General features: G+C 47.4%; 2 protein-coding genes across 4 annotated transcripts in view; one reads left to right on the forward strand and one right to left on the reverse strand.

Moving 5' to 3' along the window:
- UBE3D (ubiquitin protein ligase E3D) overlaps positions 1 to 4,579 on the reverse strand; it is a 216,152-nt gene extending 211,573 nt beyond the window's left edge. Inside the window, exons 1-2 of one of the 2 annotated variants that reach the window (XM_040428694.1) lie at positions 4,370 to 4,579; positions 2,796 to 2,992 (exon numbers count right to left, since the gene is read on the reverse strand). In XM_040428694.1, coding sequence (XP_040284628.1) covers positions 2,796 to 2,992; positions 4,370 to 4,431 — 259 coding nt within the window. In that variant the 5' untranslated portion in view covers positions 4,432 to 4,579. The remainder of the gene's footprint in view (positions 1 to 2,795; positions 2,993 to 4,369) is intronic. The other variant, XM_040428695.1, reaches the window with a different exon arrangement.
- Positions 4,580 to 4,729: 150 nt separating this feature from the next.
- DOP1A (DOP1 leucine zipper like protein A) overlaps positions 4,730 to 25,155 on the forward strand; it is a 102,498-nt gene continuing 82,072 nt past the window's right edge. For both annotated transcript variants that reach the window (XM_040428696.1, XM_040428697.1), the window contains exons 1-6: positions 4,730 to 4,798; positions 12,154 to 12,344; positions 16,410 to 16,591; positions 16,685 to 16,855; positions 18,096 to 18,285; positions 22,347 to 22,445. In XM_040428696.1, coding sequence (XP_040284630.1) covers positions 12,207 to 12,344; positions 16,410 to 16,591; positions 16,685 to 16,855; positions 18,096 to 18,285; positions 22,347 to 22,445 — 780 coding nt within the window. In that variant the 5' untranslated portion in view covers positions 4,730 to 4,798; positions 12,154 to 12,206. The remainder of the gene's footprint in view (positions 4,799 to 12,153; positions 12,345 to 16,409; positions 16,592 to 16,684; positions 16,856 to 18,095; positions 18,286 to 22,346; positions 22,446 to 25,155) is intronic.

Consider the following 25,155-nt stretch of genomic DNA (forward strand, 5'->3'; position numbering starts at 1 on the left):
TGACAGCTGAGCCCAATTTTTGGTCATGACAGCAAGCCACTTCAGCCCAGTGGGGACCAAAAGTGGTTTGGAATGGGGCTGCGTTGCAGCAACTGCGGGACTGCGTACAGCTGAGTTTGATGTAGAAGAACTGGACTGTCCTCCACAGAGCCCTGACCTCAACCCCATCAAAAACTGTTAGAATTAACCAGAATGGAGATTGTGAGCAAGGCCCTCCTGTCCAGGGTCAGGGTCTGACCTCATAAATGTTCATCTGGAAGAATGGGCATAAACTCCCATAGACACACTCCAAAATCTTGTAGACAGCCTTCCCAGAAGATCGGCAGCAAAGGTTGACCAACTCCCTATTAACATATTTAAAATAGATGATCATAAAAGATCCTGTAGATGTATTGGGACTTCTACACTTTACATCTGTCCATATAGTGCGTCTCTGGTTCCATTTGATTCTAACCTCTGTAGATCCTTAAAGGGGTTGTGTAGTGGTTTAATATTGATGAGCTATTCGAGGACAGGTCATTAATAAGAGACTGGAGGGGGTCCGACTCCTGGGCTTAGCAATTCAATAAAAAATCTATTTGTGTAAAGCACATTAATCACAGAAACCTGCTGCACCGAGAAGAAAACCAACCAACTATCTAATCCACCAATTCAAGGAAAGATACTGTATACAGATTATTTGTATAAAAGTCTTTCCTAAACCTAACGAGCAAAGCTTATAAACTTCAAGAGGTTTTAGACTTTGGATAATCACTGCTTCTTCATGAGCTTCTGGCTCTCCCCACTCCCTGCTGCAGAGTGGCAACTTTTAACCAATATACAGTAAAGGAAGAAAGAGGTCAATCATCCACCGGTGATGGAGCAGACACATGGATCACACTGCAGCAAATACTGAAAGCTACAATGCACTCTGACGCCCCATAGGTATCAAGAAGGCGCACCGAGGCGCCGTATAAGAGCACCGGCGCAGCAAGTGATAAATATAAAGGCTCAACGCGTTCCAACACAGATGTATCATCAGGAGCCTGTAGACGTCACATATATAAATAAAGGCTGCGGGATGTGACCACACAAGTGGTGTATGGTGCGGCGTCCGGCGCTAGTATGGCTCTTGGAAAGCGGGACGCAAAAAATAAAAATGGCCAGGTCCTTAAAGGGGTTGTCTCACTTCAGTAAGTTGCATTTATCATGTAGAGAATTTAATACAAGCCACTTACTAATTACTAGGAAAAAGCATCAGCCTCTCTGATGGCTGTGATCGTGGGAGTGCACATAGGCTGGTGTTTTTTCCTATATTGTGCAAGCACGACCACCGCTGATGGATTGCAGGGTGGTCTGTAACCATGTGTATAATGTGATGGAAAAATGAATCCAGCCAGCAAAGGAAGCAATATGGATAATAACAATACATTAGTAAGTGCCTTGTATTAACTTTCTCTATATAATAAATGCAACTTACTGAAGTGAGACAACCCCTTTAAGAGGTTAACTAGGGTCTCTGTCACCAGATAGGGAAGCATATAACTGGTGACCTATTCCCTTTGAGGTATCACTTCCTGCCCTCAACTGGGTGATCAATTACGTAAAGCATTACCTGAGAAGTCACAACTAAGAATGACTTTTTTAGGCATTGTGTTTGTATATTTAACAGGCAGTTTCGAGGGTTGTGGATCCTCTTTAACGTCAGATTAGAAAGATGGCCCCATCTCTCTGCGTAGTGTCTAGTGCTCTGGCCTTTCTGACGTAATGTATCCGGGCTACGCTCCTGCCTGTTAAGTTGGTTTGCTCTGTCTGTTCTAGCACTATTTGCTCTTTTCTGTTCCACGACGTGCTCCTGTCACTTTTGTTTGCCCTCATGCAGGGCCGTGTTTCATGAGTGGTAAAGACCTGGGACAATGGAGGATTAAGCAGACACCAAGCTGTGGAATTATGTCCTTGATGACAAGAATGGATGTCACAAGCTCCTTCAGCCCCAAGGTATCCCTAGCCTTTAAGGCTGAAGGAGCTTGTGACATCCATTCTTGTCATCAAGGACATAATTCCATAGCTTGGTGTCTGCTTCATCCTCCATTGTCCCAGGTCTTCACCACTCATGAAACACGGCCCTGCATGAGGGCAAACAAAAATGACATTTATTTTACTGAAATACATGCAATTGTGGCTAAATATAAAACATTCACATAAATGTTTTAACTGGCTTCCGCAGCTTCTATGTATCACAGTGCATGGCAAGCTGCAGAATGCATTCACTGTCAAATCCGTCAAACAAGTTCTCTGACAACTCAGTCTCCAGTCCTTCTCTCTGCTTTCCTGCACCTTCACACAGCTGACATCCTGTTTGACTTGACTTTATTTTCTTTGGTTATAAATATGTCTGCCTACAGAGGGGCTACAGAAATCCGACAGAGAGCCTGTCAGGAGGATTTGACTGAGAACGCATTCTGCAGCCTGCTAGGTACTGCGATACATGGAAGGTGCAGAAGCCAAATGTTAAAGACTTTTTAAGAAAATTCAGTTACAAAAACGATAACCTATAATAATGTCTGGCAGGCTGTTCAGAGCGGGAGCAGCCTGCCGTCAGATGCAACCAGAACGCTGTCCAGCCCCATTAACTATGGGGTCCAGCGGTAATCTGGCAAATATGCCGAGAATCAGCCGGCATGCTGTGTTTTTTCCAGAACAGGCTGTCGGCAGTATGAAACAAGCCTTAGTTTATAGAGCTACCTTGGTCTGTGCCCAATAAAGCCCCCCCCCCCCCCCTAAATGTATAAACGTGTCCTACTTTATAGCAGTACCTGCAGAGCCCACAGCCTGGGCCTTTAGCCGCATATGCAGTCCTTCCCCAGAGACGTGCTCTACGTATCTGCATGTGGAGGGAACCAGCTTGACCTCCTTGGGTAAAAGGTACTCCTCGCTGTTATCAGGAGACTGGATTTGTAAGGACGACTGGCACACCGAAATGTCAATTGGAAATCTTTTGCCTTCCAGGCCACTTAAATGAAAGATAAAATAAAAAATGGAGCATTATAATTAAAGAATATTTCATTCATAAATACATCGCAGGACCTCTGGGAGCGACTGACCCGGGGGCGCAGGACCTCTGGGAGCGACTGACCCGGGGGCGCAGGACCTCTGGGAGCGACTGACCCGGGGGCGCAGGACCTCTGGGAGCGACTGACCCGGGGGCGCAGGACCTCTGGGAGCGACTGACCCGGGGGCGCAGGACCTCTGGGAGCGACTGACCCGGGGGCGCAGGACCTCTGGGAGCGACTGACCCGGGGGCGCAGGACCTCTGGGAGCGACTGACCCGGGGGCGCAGGACCTCTGGGAGCGACTGACCCGGGGGCGCAGGACCTCTGGGAGCGACTGACCCGGGGGCGCAGGACCTCTGGGAGCGACTGACCCGGGGGCGCAGGACCTCTGGGAGCGACTGACCCGGGGGCGCAGGACCTCTGGGAGCGACTGACCCGGGGGCGCAGGACCTCTGGGAGCGACTGACCCGGGGGCGCAGGACCTCTGGGAGCGACTGACCCGGGGGCGCAGGACCTCTGGGAGCGACTGACCCGGGGGCGCAGGACCTCTGGGAGCGACTGCCCCGGGGGCGCAGGACCTCTGGGAGCGACTGACCCGGGGGCGCAGGACCTCTGGGAGCGACTGACCCGGGGGCGCAGGACCTCTGGGAGCGACTGACCCGGGGGCGCAGGACCTCTGGGAGCGACTGACCCGGGGGCGCAGGACCTCTGGGAGCGACTGACCCGGGGGCGCAGGACCTCTGGGAGCGACTGACCCGGGGGCGCAGGACCTCTGGGAGCGACTGCCCCGGGGGCGCAGGACCTCTGGGAGCGACTGACCCGGGGGCGCAGGACCTCTGGGAGCGACTGACCCGGGGGCGCAGGACCTCTGGGAGCGACTGACCCGGGGGCGCAGGACCTCTGGGAGCGACTGACCCGGGGGCGCAGGACCTCTGGGAGCGACTGACCCGGGGGCGCAGGACCTCTGGGAGCGACTGACCCGGGGGCGCAGGACCTCTGGGAGCGACTGACCCGGGGGCGCAGGACCTCTGGGAGCGACTGACCCGGGGGCGCAGGACCTCTGGGAGCGACTGACCCGGGGGCGCAGGACCTCTGGGAGCGACTGACCCGGGGGCGCAGGACCTCTGGGAGCGACTGACCCGGGGGCGCAGGACCTCTGGGAGCGACTGACCCGGGTGAGCAGGACCTCTGGGAGCGACTGACCCGGGGGCGCAGGACCTCAGAAACCCATGATACCTGACAAGTGGTACTGTCATTGGCCTGGGAGCCTGTACAGACACAGTGCTCAGCTGGTCTATAGCCCTGCCTTTTGAGAGAACATTAAATGCCACCTTTACCTCAAAATAAGAATGGCGCTCTGCATGCTCCTCCTGATCTCCAGCCGCAGGTTACAGCCCATGTTCACACAATGCCGCTTTCTATATTGCGCTACCTACGTGCAGTAGTCGCTGCACCGGTAACCACTCTGCTCTACAGCGCCGCCTATCTACAGCTCACAGGTCTCCAGTGCTGCACATGCTGTTACTGTGGGGCAGGCTTCTACGCTGACACAGTAAGAATGACCAGAGGCAGCGCCACTAACACCCATGTACTGGCACTGCTCCAGCCTCAAACATGGCAGCTTTGATCACAGGTAAAGACATGCACTGTACTTCCTGTCGCACTCTGCTGACGTCACTCATCTCCGCGGCCTCCCTCTCTGCTCAGGATTCCCAGTGCATGCCGGGAGCTGTCAGCCGGGCAGCCAGCGGCGCCGCTCTGCTCAGGTGAGAGCCTTGTGATGCTGGGGTGGAGGTCACAGGGACCCGGGGGATGCTCCAGGGGGTGTGGTGGTGGAATCTCACCCCGGGGAGGACGGCCCTGGCTGCAGCAGGTGCCATGCCACATCCAGACGTGTGTCACCCCATTATAAGCCGGGGACTGGGATTACTGGTCCCTGATGGGAGATCTGGGGCCTGTGTGTATAGAGGGGTGATTGGGGCGCGTGGCCCTGTACCCGGCACCAAGGGGCATGTCCTCCGCTCTTATTATTTTTCTCATTTTTGGTGGGGGTGGGGTATATATAGTGTATGGTGCTTGGCTGGTCCTGGGGGCACAGACGGGGTGAAAATTTGGCCAGTCTCCCCTAGAGATAACCTTATCTATACGATGGCGCGGTGCCCGGTTCAGACAGGTTTCCTGGCAGGTTAGGGGGGATCTGCCGGGTGTCAGAGGGGGCGATCCCGAGTCCTGGCAGCAGTCACCCCGGTGATGTCCCGGAGTCCTGACCGATCCACTACATTCTCGTTGTCCATGCGGTGGGCCTGGTATGTAGTCCTTCTGTGCTTAGGAGTCCAGTGGGCGGGCCAGCCCTGTGACTGACACTACTTATGCCTTGGCATCCATTAGTCTGCCTGGTGGTTTCCTGACCACTGCCTTTTTCTGGCGGTCTTTCAGTGGTTTTTACAAAAAAAAAAAAGAACGTTGCCAGACCCTGTTTTGTGACTTTGTAATCGCCTGTGCGACATTTCTAACACTTCCTCACCACTGAGATGTGACTAGAGCCCTGGCCAATTCACTAATACTTATGCCAGTTTCCAGGAATAAGTAGTGTTGGAAATCCAGGCGCACGGACCAGCGGAGAATGGGTCTGGTTTCTGTTGAGGCCTCACCATAGATTTGGCGCATCCCCTGACAGCGCAGGGGAAATAAAGACCAGATAAATGACCCCCAGTGTGACAAGAAGCCAGTAACGGAAGAAGGGTTGTGTCCCATAGACCAGGGCTGGCCAACCTGCGGCCCTCCAGCTGTTGGAAAACTACAACTCCCACCATGCCCTGCTGTAGGCTGACCTTCAGCTAACATCTGGAGCTGGCGTTTTTTACCCCAAAAAAACATTGCAAAAAGGCAAAAAAAAAAAACACTGCCAAAAAACCTACATTCACTTCAATGGGGCTGCAAAAGATGCGGACAGCACTCAATTGCTCCGTTCCGTGCTCCGCCAAAAAAATATAATTTGTCCATTTTGCGGACAAGAATAGGCAGTTATATCAAAGGCTGTCTGTGCCGTTCCACAAATTGCGGAACACACATGGACGCCATCCGTGTTTTGTGTGCATGAGGCCTTACTGAAATGTTTCCTATAAAACTACACATCTATCTGCTCAGCTCCTCCTGCTCTATAGCATGCTCCCCTGGTGACGGGTCCTCATCTTTTTAGGATCTCTTTAGGAGCGCTGTTTCTCCAGGGCGCATGCTGGGTTCGGGACAGGAACACGGGACTCCCGTTCTCTGGATCATTGGGGGTTCCAGTGGTCACACCCCAAGCGATCAGTTAGTTATCCCATCTCCTGTGAATAGGAGAAAAATGGACTGCCCCTTTAAGTGAGTGCCATTTGACTTGCTATATCCTTGATTGGTGCTCGTAACGCAGTTTATCTGTCTGTATAAAAGGACCTTTAGGCTGGGGCTACATGACAAGCGTTGTTGCGATTGGTCGCACAGAATTTCTGAACCTTGCTGTTGTTCGACACACAACGCCGTTTAGTCTTGGGCTACGTGGTGATATCACGTGGTTTCATACTATTTTTTTTTTTTTTGCCCAAATACAGCTTCTGTCAGGTGTTACATGCTTGCTAATTGGAAATGATAAATAGCTACGTTATTTTGTATTAGCGCTTTAAGGGCGCGTTCACATCAGTATAAAGTATTAGGCTACTTTCACACTAGCGGTTTTTACGGATCCGTCATGGATCTGGAAAAACGTTTCCGTTACAATAATACAACCGCATGCATCAGTCATGAACGGATCCGGTTGTATTATCTGTAACATAGCCATGACTGATAACGGATCCGAAGGCCTCTTTCACACGGGCGAGATTTTCGCGCGGGTGCAATACGTGAGGTGAACGCATTGCACCTGCACTGAATCTGGACCCATTCATTTCTATGGGGCTGTGCACATGAGCGGTGATTTTCACGCATCACTTGTGCGTTGCGTGAAAATCGCAGCAAGCTCTATTTTGTGCGTTTTTCACGCAACGCAGGCCCCATAGAAGTGAATGGAGCTGTGTGAAAATCGCAAGCAAGTGCGGATGCGGTGCGATTTTCACGCACGGTTGCTAGGAGACTATCGGGATGGAGACCTGATCATTATTATTTTCCCTTATAACATGGTTATATGGGAAAATAATAGCATTCTTAATACAGAATGCATAGTACAATAGCGCTGGAGGGGTTAAAAAAAATAATTTAACTCACCTTAATCCACTTGTTCGCGCAGCCGGCTTCTCTTCTGTCTTCATCTTTGCTGTGCAGTAGGAAAAGGACCTGTGGTGACGTCACTGCGCTCATCACATGGTCCATCACATGATCCATCACCATGGTGATGGATCATGTGATGAGCGCAGTGATGTCATCAAAGGTCCTTTACCCAGGTCCTGAAGAAAGAAGAGAAGTCAGGCTGCGCAAACATTAAGGTGAGTTAAATTTTTTAACCCCTCCATCCCTATTGTACTAAGCATTCTGTATTATGAATGCTATTATTTTCCCTTATAAGTTATAACCATGTTATAAGGGAAAATAATACACTCTATACAACACCTAACCCAAACTTCTGTGAAGAAGTTCGGGTTTGGGTACCAAACAGGTCGATTTTTTTCACGCGCGTGCAAAACGCATTAAAATGTTTTGCACTCGCGCGGAAAAATCGCGCATTTTCCCGCAACGCACCCGCATCTTATCCGGCCCAAATCCATGATGCCCATGTGAAAGAGGCCTTAGGCTACTTTCATACTTGCGTTTTGGTTTCCGTTTCTGAGATCCGTTCAGGGCTCTCACAAGTGGTCCAAAACAGATCACAAACGGAAAGCCAAAACGCCAGTGTGAAAGTAGCCTCACACTGACATAGCTCTGATTTATACACACCTTCCATACATAAAGTACCTCTGCATTCTCCACCAGCGCAGTCCTACATGGAGCCTGTGTTCCCCTAACTCCTCCCACACACACACAGGTCCTGTAACCACAAAGTAGTGTCTAGTCCAGTCTCTGGAGCTGCTCCTGGCGAGAGAGATGTCCGTGAGGGGCGGGGCTTCATGTGTGGCGGTCCTGGCAGCTTCTGACTAGGAGGAGGGAGAGGGAGACAGTGCACGCTCCGGTGTGCTCAAAGGAGGAGTTAGGCTATTTTCACACTTGCGGCAGAGTGATCCGGCAAGCAGTTCTGTATCCGGCAAAACGTATGTCAACTGATGGCATTTGTAAGACGGATCAGGCTCCTGATCCGTCTTACAAATGCATTGAAATGCCGGATCCCTCTTTCCGGTGTCATCCGGAAAAACGGATCTGTTATATATATTTTTCACATTTTTAAAGGTCTGCGCATGCGCAGAGCGGAAGGACGGATCCGGCATTCCTATGGAAAAAAATGCGGCATTCAATCAAGTGTTCAGTTTTTTTGGCCGGAGATAAAACGGCAGCATGCTGCAGTATTATCTCCTTCCTGATCAGTCAAAAAGACTGAACTGAAGACATCCTGATGCATCCTGAACGGATTACTCTCTATTCAGAATGCATGGGGATATGCCTGATCAGTTCTTTTCCGGTATAGACCCCCTAGGACGGAACTCTATGCCGGAAAAGAAAAACGCTAGTGTGAAAGTAGCCTTATAGAAAATCCGTCAGATGACATATTCTCTGTAAACTCGCTGAGAGCAGCCTGCTGTGCATAGGAAGCACAGCAGGCTGTAGAACGAAAACAGATGGATAAATACAACCAATTGGAGAAATTATTTTCTGCACAAAATTAATTAGTGTAAAAAAAAATATATATATATATTATTTTTATTTTTTTTACACAAAGGTGTCCATATTCTTTAGAGGTGGCGGTCACAATTTGACTCCCATGCTTACAACCATCAGAGAATCCCCTCTTGAGCTGCAGGCAGTATGAGATTACTAATGATGGTGTGCTCCTGCCGTCACCATCTTATCTACAACCTGAATAACCAGATTGTGTGCATAGGTCCTGTGGATGATGGGTGTTACTCACGTGGTAATTACCTGCTTCAGTACACACACAAGGCCTCCCAGAGTGGAGACTGACAGCTCCGAGGCGTCTACTGCGTCGTGTAGCGGTAGTACACTCAGGATGAGGAAACTGCCCCAATCCCGCCATGTCAGCCGATGTCATATGGTTACCCAAATGTCCAGTACATGGGTAGGAGATATGTACTGGTCATATTGTTGTCACCCAGCTTTCCCAGAAGCAGATATCACTGAAACAGCTCAATCTGTATGTTTATAACTTTTTAAAGTATGCGGTTTATCTAGATTGTCCTAGAATAGCTCACAAAAGTGCCGTCAGTTGTGCCCAGTTTCTCAAGATTTCTCCCCCCATGGCCGATGTACGGCTGCACCAGTGTTTTGGGCCAAAGTCGCACGTTTCTTGGACACACAACTCCTCTTAGGCTACGTCTACACGACGACATTTGTCGCGTGACATTTTGTTGCACTAATGTCGCGCGACAATTTTTATAATGGCAGTCTATGGTGTCACACTGCAACATGCTGCGACTGCGACGCAACAGTCGCAGAAAAATCCATCTTGAATGGATTTTCTGCGACTGTTGCGTTGCAGTCTTTGCATGTTGCAGTGCGACACCATAGACTGCCATTATAAAAATTGTCGCGCGACATTAGTGTGACAAATGTCGTCGTGTAGACGTAGCCTTAGGCCCCTTTCACACGGGCGAGTATTCCGCGCGGATGCGATGCGTGAGTTGAACGCATTGCACCCGCACTGAATCCTGACCCATTCATTTCTATGGGGCTGTACACACGAGTGGTGATTTTCACGCATCACTTGTGCGTTGCGTGAAAATCGCAGCATGCTCCTCTTTGTGCGTTTTTCACGTAACGCAGGCCCCATAGAAATGAATGGGGTTGCGTGAAAATCGCAAGCAAGTGCAGATGCGGTGCGATTTTCACGCACGGTTGCTAGGTCACGATCGGGATGGGGACCAGATCTTTATTATTTCCCTTATAACATGGTTATAAGGGAAAATAATAGTATTCTGAATACAGAATGCTTAGTACAATAGGGCTGGAGGGGTTAAAAAAATATATATAATTTAACTCACCTTAATCCACTCGTTCGCACAGCTGGCATCTCTTCTGTCTTTATCTGTGAGCAATAGGACCTTTGATGACGTCACTACGCTCATCACATGATCCATCACCATGGTGATGGACCATGTGATAGACCATGTGATGAACGCAGTGACGTCATCAAAGGTCCTATTGCTCACAGATGAAGACAGAAGAGATGCCGGCTGTGCGAATGAGTGGATTAAGGTGAGTTAAATTATATATTATTATTTTTTTAACCCCTCCAGCCCTATTGTACTATGCATTCTGTATTCAGAATGCTATTATTTTCCCTTTATAACCATGTTATAAGGGAAAATAATACAATCTACACAATCTTGAACCCAAACCTGAACTTCTGTGAAGAAGTTCGGGTCTGGGTACCACAGTCGGTTTTTTATCACGCGCGTGCAAAACACATTGCACCCACGCGATAAAAACTGAACATCGGAACGCAATCACAGTCAAAACTGACTGAAATTGCGTTCCTACTCGCGCGGGTTTGCCACAATGCACTGGGACGCATCCGGACCTAATCCGGACACACCCGTGTGAAAGAGGCCTTAGCGATGTCCTTTTTCTGCCAGAGGGAGCAGAATAGTGGCTGAAACGCATAGTAAATATGGTGCGCTCTTTTTACTCTATTTTTGTGGTGTATATGGTGAGAGAATGTAATGTTAGTAACCGTAGAGAACTGTATAGGTAGAGTCCCTCCATAATACATGGATTATGTCACCCTGATTATTCTTATTGAAGATGTAAGGGGAAAAAGACTCAGTATATGGCCAGTTTCACACAAGCATGTTTAGTCTGGGAAACACACTGGGGGAGATTTAGCAAACTGGTGTAAAATAGAACTGGCGTAGTTGCCCATAGCAACCAATCAGGTTCCACCTTTCATTTTTAGGAGCTCCTTTGGAAAATGAAAGGTGGAATTTGATTGGTTGCTGTGGGAATCTAAGCCAGTTTTCCTTTACATCATTTTAGTAAATCTCCCCCACTGTGTGTGATGGTTGCATATCCAAGACCAAACACTGCTCCTCTTACCCGACCTCACAGCCTCTTCATCACTCGTGGTGCTGTGAGATCTTGGCTGACCACAGGTCTGTGTACTGTACAGTAGAGGCAGGAACTGACAGCTGGGTGTTATTTTCTGGAATTTTCAGCACTTCTGTATTTTTAGTGGCAGTTTTACACTTTTTGGCACTTTTTTTTTGCTGTAAAAACAGCAGCTCCAGATGGTAAAATGGGGTCATTTATCAAACTGGTGTAAAGTAGAACTGGCTTAGGGTACTTTCTCACTTGCATTGTGAGGATCCGGCAGGCAGTTCCGTTGCCGGATCCGGAAATCCGTCGGATATCATTTGTAGACGGATCCGGTATTTATATATATATTTTTTTTTTTTTCATTTTTAAAGGTCTGCGCATGCAGACCGGGAAGCCGGATCCGGTTTTCCGGAACACTTGGTACCGGATCCAGCATTAATACATTTCAATGGAAATTAATGCCGGATCCAGAATTCCGGCAAGTGTTCCGGAATTTTGGCCGGAGAAAATACTGCAGCATAATTCCATCTTTCATTTTCAAAAGGAGCTGTGAAAAATAAAAGGTGGAATCTGATTGGTTGTTATGGGCAACTAAACCAGTTCTACTTTGCACCAGTTTGATAAATGACCCCAAAAGTCTTTTTGCTTCTGGCCTTTTTTTTCTAATTGGTGAAATTTTTTATGGGGAGGTTTGTCAAAACTATAAAGGAAAACTGGTTTAGTTGCCCGTAGCAACCAATCAGATTCCACCTGTCATTTTTCAGAGCTGCTTTGGAAAATGACAGGTGGAATCTGATTGGTTGCTATGGGCGATAAAGCCAGTTTACTTTACACCAGTTTTGATAAATGTGTGAATTCCTGGTTCTGAACTCCATTCTGTCCTTTAGCCATACGTCCGTGTGGATGGCGATCTGTGGTGTGATATTCCAGCTTTATGTACCATTTCCAGGTGATGGTTTCTGCTGCACACAGAGCTGGTCTCTAGTGGGACGTGGAGGGAGAATGAACACTGAAGAAGTGGAGTTACTGAGTGACTCCAAGTACAGAAACTACGGGGCCGCTGTGGACAAGGCGCTGAAAAACTTTGAGTACTCTAGTGAGTGGGCCGATCTCATATCTGCTCTTGGGAAGCTAAACAAGGTAGGTGAACCCCTTGTCCTTACCTTTACTGTGGACCTGTGGAGGGGCTATGGTCGGGTGACCTCCAGTTTATGAGCGTGGAGCTGTGTGAAAGTGGCCTTAGCATACTTCAGATTGCTAGAAACCTTCCATTTGGGGACCCATACTCTTAGCGGTTTGCCCTGGAAAAACGATGCCACTTGTACAGGTGTGCCATGTGTTTTTTTTGGCCACCTCTAGATGTAGTGGCACCATTGACTTGATGAGCTGACAGCCGTGGGTGTTGAAATTATGCATTAAATTTGGTCAGACTGGCGTACACGTGGCATTAGGACAGGTTTTGCCATGTCTATGTGCCATTCCTGCTCAGAGTACTCTGCACAGCCACAGGAAATGTGGACATCCTAGAAGCTTCCCAGCTATTACAACATGGTGGAGCAACCCCTTTAATGGCATCACTTCTCCAATGCTAAGTCATGGTTTCTATCCTTCCTTCCTTCCATTCAGCCAGCCACTTCCCTGGAGGGGATATGTTCGGTCAGGGGCAGGTATTCAAGAAGATCTGAACTCCGGCCAGAATCCTCACCATGATGAACTGCTACACCATGTAATGATCACAAATGAATATTTGCCCCTGTTACCCAACCAATGGCTCAAACAGTCACTTGCCACAACCCAGAGTGGTCAGGTCACTGTTTTTCTAGTTACACATCTCCACATGTCCTGCCTTGAGTTACTACGTCTGTACGTGTCTAAGGTTACCTGCACATCAGCGGCTATTCTCTCGCTCCCTTGCTTGGTCCTTTGTCTATCTCTGTACAAAAAGGCCTCCTGTGGTGACGTCTTTTCCCATGTGGCAGCTGCAGCAACATCACAGGGTTGTACAGAGACATTGGAGCAAGCAAGGGATCATGGTAGGTGAGTATTCTTTTTTTATTTTTTATTTAAAGTTAAAGGTGTTATCCCATGATTAATGTAAAAAATGAAAATCAGACATCATATAGTACATGACAATCTCTTTCTAACAAAGCTAGAACCAGCCCTGTACCTCATGGATCCTGAGATCTCCACATTCATTGCTCTGCTAGATTTATATCAAGCTGACAGCTCAAGGGGGAGTGTCTTTTCTGCTGCAGCTCAGGGGTGTGTCCATGCTCTCCCTATCACAGCTCAGGAGGCAGATGAAGGATGAAACTGAGCATGTGCGTCCTTCTCAGTGAGCAGGTCAAAGAAATAAGAAAAGGAAAAAAACAGCAAGTGGCGCTATACAGATACAATTTATTGGATAACTCAGTGGCTATGCAAAATTTTTAGTTACATGCAATTACAAGAATATTCAGATCCAGCTGCTAGATTGAAAACTGTAGAATATTTTTCGGGGGACAACCCCTTTAAGGCTCGCAGAGTTTGATGCCAATCCATGACATATTCACATCAGCCTTTATTCCTGTGGATCTCATGCAGAAAGTAACTTCCCCATTGAATTGGCAGGTTAGTTTACACACAGAAAACTTCGGCACTGTATTACACTTCAGATTTTCTGCACAGTGTGTCAGTGGCCTTATATTATACACATACTAGCATTGTACCTTCTGGTATGAACAGGACCACAGTGCTCTACTGGATTGTTGTTTGTCGGATTTGAACTGTTCTTGACAGACCCCGTTAATGTCTTCCAGAGTGGTGTCTGTCATTTGGGAAAATAGCACAACATATCCGCTAGATTGATTTATGAGGGGCAAATCAATGGGACCCACACCTGTCTTTGAGAATGGGTACACCTAGGGGAAATCCAAAAACCATCTGAAACCTTCATTTGAGAACTCTTGTTCCTCAGTAAGAGGTCTCGTCCATCCTTGGGGACACCATGGCGTGCTTTGTACTATACCTTCCCCCATATTTGGGGAGCAGCGTGGATGATGGTTGAACAGCAATAACTTTGAATGGAAATCCATCAGCTCACCTCGCCAAGTGCGCAGGATCCAGATTGCTTAGTCCATGTGAAACACATATATAGTTGAAAAAAAACATGGCCTTTATTAAGTTATATTAAAAACTGCAAACATGTAGTCCGTAATACAGGAATAACGTACTCCTGACGCTGCGGATTTATCACTACTGACATAACAATCTGTGTAATAGTACTGCCTCATCTCATTCTCCTGGAGTAACGCTCCTTTTATTAATTCTGCTGGATGAACAGTAGCAGGGAGTGTTGCTCCTCTTCTGTCTCCATAGACCGCACACGTTACATCCGTGTAGCCCTGCTATCTGGTGTAAATTGAATATGATCACACTACGGTTCTCAGGAGGAAATGTCTTTGCTGTCGTCTCGCCAGTTCTCTTGTGTGAAGGATTTTCAGTGTTATTCTTTCCTCGCTGATGCTTTCCAATATTACGTGTTTCGAGAGAAATGGTCTGGATCATAGATTTCAACAGAGATCCATTTACTTGTGCCATTTAACCCGCTGTCAGATTGCTGGCATGTCACTCGCCCGAGACATCTTCTATCTGATTATTACTGTATGTGTAGGAAGGGGTTTTACTGTGCTCCTTGTATGAAGTATAGTTATACGATATTGTGACGAATACTGCACCTCGCTGCCGCTGGACGTCAAATACGTAGAGCCAGTGAGATACGGTATGGTCACTGGTTACCAAGGCGTGACGTTACGCCGTCCCTGAGGAGCAGGTAAGGTTCACAGACTCCTCTCCACACAGGCACAGAGAGGCAACAAGCTGAGGGAGCCTTTTCACTGCCCCAGTGAAACCGCGCTTCCTCAGCCCAGGTATACTGCCACCAGCTTCTCATTTGATATAAGCCCGGTCTACTAACGAGATTATATAGGGTGAGAAACCAACCCACAGTAGCGTATAACTAGGCCGAAACACGGACGTGGGGGTTCGGGATCGAGATACCAGAACAGCACAATATTCAATTATATATTTAATTTTCTAAAGGGCTCACTAGACATAACACAATATACATAGAAAATATATACAGTGGTCAGAGTGGTAAATACAGATGGCGTGGTACAACAGGGTTAAGCAGAACAAAAGTCAGTTTACAAGATGGATGAGTCTTGGTATGAATAATGGGTTTCTGTAAAGCTTGGCTGTAGTCACATGGGAGGCATTGATGACAGCCGTTTCCAGGTCCCTTCCAAACACGTATGCAGCGTGACCCCCCTTCAGAAGAAAAGACATGCCCTCTTGCTGGCACAAGCCTTTTGACCTGTAGCCGGCCCCTCCCCTCCACTCCTCTGGGAGAAGTCCACTCCCCCTCTTCTGGGGCTGGCAGCAAATGAGTCACAAAACCGATTAGGGCTCATGGCTCCAGACCAGAATGTCTCAGGGAGGTGGTTCTGGGACCAATGGATCCGCCTGGGTTCCGGCTACCAGTAGAATCCAAGCATGGTACTGTTATTTGGTTTCTGTGGGGAGATATGTATATCTCCCCTCCCTGACATACCACCACCAAACTATGACCACGGGCCTGTTCATCGTGGCCGCAGGGACACAAGTATGTATCTGGTTTATGCCTGTGATGGCCGGTTCCATGATGTCTGATAAATTTGATTGAACTGGGGTATGGCCTAGACCACCTGCAGGGAAGTTTTCCTGCAGGATCCGTGCTATCTGAATGGAGGTGAGAAATTGTAAACAAAGGTGGCCTGCTAGAAGTTCTCTGCCATTTGGCTGGGCTTTGAAGCAGGCCCCCCCTGTGGAGTTCACTACCTCCGCTATCTGACAGCAGATGGCTGGTGTGGGAACATGGCTGACAGTAAATAATCATATTCCTCACAGATATCATTTTATACTTTGATGTATGACATATATATCAACAGAGAACCATTTCTTGCCAAAGACCTAACTTAATTGGCTGAAGCGAATGATCCAACTCCATCCTGACTGCTGACATGTCATGGATTGTCCATATTCAGAAATTTCTATTATGTTGCAGCCTATTGTGGATCTACTTTTCCCTGTATATGATGGTTCTGTTGACCCCCATCCCTACACCAGCCATTGGTGTTGTCTGCCAGCTTTCCACAGACCCAAATGACGGTTGCTTTCTGTCAACAGGTCCTACAAAATAATGCGAAATATCAAGTTGTCCCTAAAAAGTTAACTATAGGGAAACGACTGGCACAATGTCTTCATCCAGCTTTGCCAGGAGGCGTCCACAGGAAAGCTCTAGAAACCTACGAAATAATCTTCAAAATCATTGGACCAAAGCGGCTGGCCAAAGACCTCTTCCTGTACAGGTAATGGCTGAAGATGACATGACAGGAGGGTATGAAGCCCATGCTGATTCTGTATATTGTGTTCATATATTTATTGTCTTCCTTGCTTTTCAGTGCTGGCCTTTTCCCTCTACTTACAAATGCTGCAATGTCTGTGAAACCAGCATTACTTAGTCTGTATGAGATATATTACCTGCCTCTGGGCAAGACCTTAAAACCTGGCCTACAAGGACTGCTCACTGGTATTCTGCCTGGATTGGAGGAGGGTTCAGAATACTATGACAGGTAAGTGCCATCAAACATGGCGGTGCTTATAGAGAAACGGCTGCAGCAAAGGCCGTGCAACTGTAAGTTGGGTATCAGGCCAGTTATCCAGGCACCTTTTGAGAGGCAGCAGACCATTTACCACTTGTGTTTTCCTGATGGCTGTATACCCAGATCTCACTACCAGTGCCTCCATTAGTCCCAGCGATCACTTGATCTCCAGGTGACTGGTCAGTTGACCCTGCTTCTGGGGCTAATGGCCAAAGTGGATGTCTATTGATTAGGAGCACCATGGCATATTTATGGTCTGTGTAATGGCCAACTATTTCTTGCCTGTCTCGGAACTGCATTTATTGTATTCAAAAATAGGGAAGAAAATATGAAAAATGTGGGGCTGAAAGGGGTTGTCCAGCCACTTAAATGTTTTTAAAAACAGTTTAGAATGATATAAACTAATAAAAGATGTAATAATTCCTTACCCATCCCCTGGCACTCTCATTCTAGGACTTCCCATATCCCCTGTCAATCCAGTGATTGGCTGCAGCGATCACATCTCTGTGCCTAGATACAAAAACACAGAGTGGTGGCCCCAACTGGTGTAGCAGGAGGGTCATGGGCTAGGCTACCAGACCGATGGTGGTTGCGCAAAGCCAGGCACAACACTAGTAGTGAGCGGAGGGTCTCCTAGCCGGGAGAGCGATCAGGCTGCTGCGTTCCATAGCCAGGAAAAGCCAGCGGCATCCAGTGACCTCCCTATCCAACGCTGTTGATCCAAGGCTCCATTCCCAAGTTGTGATACTTTTTCCTAATGTTCATATTAAGCCTTTGGTGCAATGGGAGTGTCACCACTGCTCTTGTTGCAGCAAAGCTCCCTCCCTGGTTGCTTTGACAGGGCCAGGTAGTGATAAAGCAGCGAGGGAGGGGCTGGTCACAGAAGGTAGTGGAGCTTGGGAGCAACAAGAGCAATGGTGTCGCCCTCATTGCACCAAAAGACTCATTTGCATATTTAAAAAGTATTATAACTTGAGAACGGAGCCTCAGATCAAGAAAATAAAAACTGCATTTTAATCAGGTGAACCATACTTGTGTGTGTGCATGTACAAACGGTTGGATAAGCAGGTCACCGGGGACAGATTCCCTTTAGGTGGTAGACATCCCCTTTAAAGAGGTTAAAGCTCCACTGTATGTAAGTGTTTGGTGGTGAGGTGGAATATCTTCTCAGTAAGGTGCTTATTATTCTCAACTGATCTCCATCTTCTAGAACAAACACCCTTCTGGAGAAGGTGGCCTCGGCTGTGGAGCAGTCTGCCTTCTATAGTGCTCTATGGGGTAGTCTTCTCACCAGCCCCGCGGTACGTCTGCCTGGCATCACTTATGTCCTTTCCCACCTGAACAGGAAACTGTCAATGGAGGACCAGCTTTACATCATTGGAAGTGACATTGAATTAATGGTAAGCTGGTATACTACGTTATAATTAGGATATTGGGGGGGGGGGGGGTCAGTGGATGGATATGTGATAGGTAGGTAGATAGATAGAGAGATGGAGGGATGGATAGGTAAATGGATGGATATGTGAGAGGTAGGTAGATGGAGGGATGGATAGGTAGATAGAGAGATGGATAGGTAGGTAGATGGAGGGATGGATAGGTAGGTAGAGGGATAGAGAGATGGATAGGTAAATGGATGGATATGTGATAGGTAGGTAGATGGAGGGATGGATAGGTAGGTAGAGAGATAGATAGGTAAATGGATGGATATGTGATAGGTAGGTAGATGGAGGGATGGATAGGTAGGTAGAGGGATGGATAGGTAAATGGATGGATATGTGATAGGTAGGTAGATGGAGAGATGGAGGGATGGATAGGTAGATAGAGAGATGGATAGGTAAATGGATGGATATGTGATAGGTAGGTAGATGGAGGGATGGATAGGTAGATAGAGAGATGGATAGGTAAATGGATGGATATGTGATAGGTAGGTAGATGGAGAGATGGAGGGATGGATAGGTAGGTAGAGGGATGGAGGGACGGATAGGTAGATAGAGGGATGGAGGGACGGATAGGTAGATAGAGGGATGGAGGGACGGATAGGTAGATAGAGGGATAGAGAGATGGATGGGTAGATGGAGGGATGGATAGGTAGATAGAGAGATGGATAGGTAAATGGATGGATATGTGATAGGTAGGTAGATGGAGGGATGGATAGGTAGGTAGAGGGATGGAGGGACGGATAGGTAGCTAGAGGGATGGAGGGACGGATAGGTAGCTAGAGGGATGGAGGGACGGATAGGTAGCTAGAGGGATGGAGGGACGGATAGGTAGCTAGAGGGATGGAGGGACGGATAGGTAGGTAGCTAGAGGGATGGAGGGACGGATAGGTAGCTAGAGGGATGGAGGGACGGATAGGTAGCTAGAGGGATGGAGGGACGGATAGGTAGGTAGCTAGAGGGATGGAGGGACGGATAGGTAGGTAGATAGAGGGATGGAGGGACGGATAGGTAGGTAGATAGAGGGATGGAGGGACGGATAGGAAGAGAGGGATAGAGAGATGAATATGTGATAGGTAGATAGAGGGATGGAGGGACGGATAGGTAGATAAGAGGGATAGAGAGATGGAGATGTGATAGGTAGATAGAGGGATGGAGGGACGGATAGGTAGATAGAGGGATGGAGGGACGGATAGGTAGAGAGGGATAGAGAGATGGATATGTGATAGGTAGATAGAGGGATGGAGGGACGGATAGGTAGAGAGGGATAGAGAGATGGATATGTGATAGGTAGATAGAGGGATGGAGGGACGGATAGGTAGAGAGGGATAGAGAGATGGATATGTGATGGGTAGATAGAGGGATGGAGGGACGGATAGGTAGAGAGGGATAGAGAGATGGATATGTGATAGGTAGATAGAGGGATGGAGGGACGGATAGGTAGGTAGATGGAGGGACGGATAGGTAGGTAGATAGAGGGATGGAGGGACGGATAGGTAGAGAGGGATGGAGGGATGGAGGGACGGATAGGTAGAGAGATGGATATGTGATAGGTAGATAGAGGGATGGAGGGACGGATAGGTAGATAAGAGGGATGGAGAGATGAATATGTGATAGGTAGATAAGAGGGATGGAGGGACGGATAGGTAGGTAGATGGAGGGACGGATAGGTAGGTAGATAGAGGGATGGAGGGACGGATAGGTAGATAGAGGGATGGAGGGACGGATAGGTAGCTAGAGGGATGGAGGGACGGATAGGTAGCTAGAGGGATGGAGGGACGGATAGGTAGCTAGAGGGATGGAGGGACGGATAGGTAGCTAGAGGGATGGAGGGACGGATAGGTAGGTAGCTAGAGGGATGGAGGGACGGATAGGTAGGTAGATAGAGGGATGGAGGGACGGATAGGTAGGTAGATAGAGGGATGGAGGGACGGATAGGAAGAGAGGGATAGAGAGATGAATATGTGATAGGTAGATAGAGGGATGGAGGGACGGATAGGTAGAGAGGGATAGAGAGATGGATATGTGATAGGTAGATAGAGGGATGGAGGGACGGATAGGTAGAGAGGGATAGAGAGATGGATATGTGATAGGTAGATAGAGGGATGGAGGGACGGATAGGTAGAGAGGGATAGAGAGATGGATATGTGATGGGTAGATAGAGGGATGGAGGGACGGATAGGTAGAGAGGGATAGAGAGATGGATATGTGATAGGTAGATAGAGGGATGGAGGGACGGATAGGTAGATAAGAGGGATAGAGAGATGAATATGTGATAGGTAGATAAGAGGGATGGAGGGACGGATAGGTAGGTAGATGGAGGGACGGATAGGTAGGTAGATAGAGGGATGGAGGGACGGATAGGTAGAGAGGGATAGAGGGATGGAGGGACGGATAGGTAGAGAGATGGATATGTGATAGGTAGATAGAGGGATGGAGGGACGGATAGGTAGATAGAGGGATGGAGAGATGGATGCCATTTAATTCTATAGCATGCATATTTTCTTTTCTTTTTGTATTTAAAGATCCTGCTCATTATTCTATAGTAAATGATATAATGTATTTGCCCCTCTACGTGCTGCACACAGAAAACCATTGTATTTTCCGCACCATTACCATTCCTGTGTAATTCATCAGAATGTCACTGTTGGATTTTTTCAATTATCTTTAGAATGACTAGGTCTGGGTCATTTGTAGCAGTGCTGCTGGTGTGTAGCGCCGTGGATGGGATGTGCTCTCGTCTCCATGTATAGTAATGAGCCTTATGCTCATGCCCGTCAATGTCGCATCACCCTGCTCATTGATTCCCAGTCTTCTCCATTCATCTCTGACCAGTGCTAATGATCAGATCTGGAGCTGCTCTGAACCTTTTTGAGCCATTGGTTTTCAGAGCTGAATTGTTCAGTTGAGATTTTTCAGTTTTTTTATAATGGCAATCCTTCCTGAAATGTATTGTCCTGAGCCTACGAGATACAGTATATTTTTTACAGCCTGTGTTCTTAAAAGAAACATGTTGCCACCTTTACACCACCCCTTCTGAGGGCAGAATAAAGTAGTAACAGGCGTGCTGGTTCTAGTGACAGATTCCCTTTATACTGCCCATTCACATTAGACTAATGTCAGCATGGAGAGAACGGTTGGGCAGCTGGATTTCAGCATCTAGGATCCTGTAGGAAAAGCTACTCTGCCACCTGAGGTGTCTGGCAGCAGTCCACTCCCCTCTCCACATTCAGAGCACCTTCATACTTGGCTGTGCCCAGCATGCATGTGTATAGAGGGGTCAGATGATGGCTACACTATTGTTGGGCAGATAGCATATGAAGTGTATGGCCAGCTTTAGGGTGCAGGAATCACTAGATTGGCTTATATCATTTGTATGCCCAGCCATAAAAGGGGTTTTCCTAGAATTTAACATCTATTTAGTGGATAGGTGATAATGTTAATACTAGGAAAAACCATGATGAGCCTGGATGGCAGAGAGTAAAAAGCCATTTAAAGGGACATTTCCAAGCGGTGGTACATCTTTCATTTAGTACTGTGACCTCTTTGCGCTCTTTCTTTGCACAACGGTGCACCAACCAACTGTTGAAAAGCTTCTGGTTTCAGATCCCTGCAGCGATGTGGCCCATTAAAGGGAATGTGTCACCAGTTTTATGCTGCCCTGTATGAGGTAGAGCATCGGGTGCCCATGCATGTGAGGTCTGTTGAGTGCACTATGGCGCTCGGTTCGAGCTGCGGCTATTCAATTCGTATTTTAGTAAAACACTTGGGTCAGTTTAAGTAAGTGTCCCTCCATTTCAGACAGGGTCTCTTTCACCCTGCATAAAACTGATGTCAGATTCCCTTTAATTCCCGATGTCGGACCCTCACAGATTTTAAAGAGATGGCATATCCTAGTGATACCTTTATTTTATAAGCTGCAAGAACCCATTTCAGCCATAGTGGACTTTCAGCATCATCATACAGTGAAATGTTGGATTCTTGTTGTTTTACGTCTAACCTTTCTCCTCCGACGTGTTTTCCAGGTGGAGGCAGTGAGCACCTCCGTGCAGGATGCCAGCGTGCTTGTCCAGAGGAGTACGTTAGACCTCATCCTGTTTTGCTTCCCCTTCCACATGAGTCAGGTATTGAACCTAACATCCCTTCACATCCCTCATTAGTTGTGTAACTCTTGTATTATTGAATAAGGAATGTTTTACACTCGCCGTTGACATTTTAGTGTACTTTCACACTTGCGGCAGAGGATTCCGGCAGGCAGTTCTGTTGCCGGAACTGCCTGCCTGATCCGTATGCAAACTGATGGCATTTGTCAGACGGATCAGGATCCTGATCCGTATGACAAATGCATTGGAATGCCGGATCCGTGTCTCCGTTGTCATCCGGAAAAAACGGATCCGGCATTTATTTATTTTCACATACACAGTGTTATCTCCGTCCTGAAAAGGCAAAAAGACTGAGCTGAAGACATCCTGATGCATCCTGAACGGATTGCTCTCCATTCAGAATGCATGGGGATAAAACTGATCAATTATTTTCCGGTATTGAGCCCCTGTGACGGAACTCATGCCGGAAAAGAATAACGCTAGTGTGAAAGTAGCCTTAGCTGTATTGATTCCTAATACGTGTGTGACTTACATTCAGTAAAAGGGCTGGAGGGAACATTCACATGCTCCACAAGCTTTTCCAATCCTGAATGCCACCAAGGGTTAGAGAACCTATTCCCCTACTAAATTACTGCCAACTAGTAGGAAACAACTTCTATCACAAATAGGACTAATCTTCACCCATATTAGGGGTATTTGTGCCGGCCACAAATCCTCCATTGGTCCTATACGATAAGGAGATGGTAAAAATAGACGTACCCTGCTCACCCCCTGGCTTTAGTAGTGTTTCTCCTTTTTACTAGGCTTCTTTTCCCGAGATCTCATTAATCTTCTTACTCCATATGTCGCTAAGAAACAATTTCCTCATGTAAATCATAGGCTTTGACTCTAGTATAGGTTAAAGCCTTTAAGCCAATTTCTGTGACCGTTTCTTCCCCCATCACGGTACTTCAGGATGTCATTGAGAGAAATATAAAAGTCGCCTCATGGAAATAATCTTAAAGGTTCTCTGAGTCATAGCGACACATCCAAGGTTTTGATCGGTGGGGGTCTGAACGCTAGAGCCAGGAGAGAGAAAAGCGTTCACATATCTCTCAGGAGGTACGCTCAAGAGAAGTTATGCTGCAGGAGGTACGCTGACGAGAACATCTCTGGGCCCATCTCAACTCAGTGAGGAGAGAGCGTGATATGCAAGCTTTTCTATCTCCTCGTGGCAGTGATCTGTGGTGGTCTCTGCTCCGGCACCCACCGATCAAAGCTTTTGATTGTGCGAGTCTGAGTCACATAGTACAACAGAGGAACGGAGCTGATAAATCTGAGAAATAAAGCGCCCAGCCCGAAAAATAACTACACACCTATTTATCTGATTACTTTAGATACTGAGGAAATAGTAACATGGAGTACTTCTTTGATGTGATTTATTGACCCGTCACCGGTGTTTTTTATCGTTCAATGTCCTGTACAGCCTGTGAGAAGGGATCTGTCTTTCCAGCACAACTGTGGGGAATGGTGCCCTCATTCTGAGAACCCTTTAATTTATTGCATTTATTAGATTCTTCATAAGCTAAGAGTTAGTCGATGATCTAGTGGCCAGCCAACTCCCAATTTCGAGTTGGAGGAGAACATGCTGTATATGTAAAATGGCATGTTTCTGATAGGCTCAGAGTGATCACATGATCAACCGCATGAGTCTTCTACCAGAAATGTGCAGTGAAGAGGGAAATAAAGATCAGGCATGTTTGATTGCAACAGAGATAAACCTCTGCCAAATGTTTCTTCCGAGACTTACTTCCCTCTATTTAAGGGGTTGTCAGAGAGTTAAAAAAATTAAAGTAGCTGCAGGACATAAAAACATTCATTACTCCCTGGTTAAATCCCTCACGGCTTCAGCACAAGGGCTCTGCTAATACCAACCACTGAGGCCAGAAATCGGCTGCAGCAGTCATGGATGCACAACACATCATCGTTCCAAGAAGATAAACACCGCCAGCGGGGATGATGGCGCATCGGTGCTGGAGCTGTGGAGCAATGGGGTTTTCATTTATAACCTGTCCTGCAGCTTCTTTAATTTCTTAACTTCTCAGACAACCCCTTATAAATACAAAGTCACCCAAGCAATAGCCTTTCTGTTGAACTGGAATCATGAGCGTCTCCAGTCATAATAAAAAGCACACTTTGTGTAATCTTGTAACATGAATGTCTGCTGCAATTCACCTGTGTTTCCATATGTCCAGTATATACGGTACTTACACTTAGGCCTCATGCACACGACCGTTGTGTGCACGCGTGGCCGTTGTGCCGTTTTTCGTTTTTTTTCGCGGACCCATTGACTTTCAATGGGTCCGTGGAAAAATCGGAAAATGCACCGTTTTGCAGCCGCATCCGTGATCCGTGTTTCCTGGCCGTGAAAAAAATATGACCTGTCCTATTTTTTTCACGGCCAACGGTTCACGGACCCATTCAAGTCAATGGGTCCGTGAAAGAACACGGATGCACACAAGATTGGCATCCGTGTCCGTGATCCGTGGCCGTAGGTTAGTTTTTATACAGACGGATCCGAAGATCCGTCTGCATAAAGCTTTTTCAAAGCTGAGTTTTCACTTCGTGAAAACTCAGAACCGACAGTATATTCTAACACAGAAGCGTTCCCATGGTGATGGGGACGCTTCTAGTTAGAATACACTACAAACTGTGTACAAGACTGCCCCCTGCTGCCTGGCAGCACCCGATC

The sequence above is a fragment of the Bufo bufo genome, chromosome 4 (genome assembly GCF_905171765.1).
Source record: "Bufo bufo chromosome 4, aBufBuf1.1, whole genome shotgun sequence".
Lineage (NCBI taxonomy): Eukaryota > Metazoa > Chordata > Amphibia > Anura > Bufonidae > Bufo > Bufo bufo.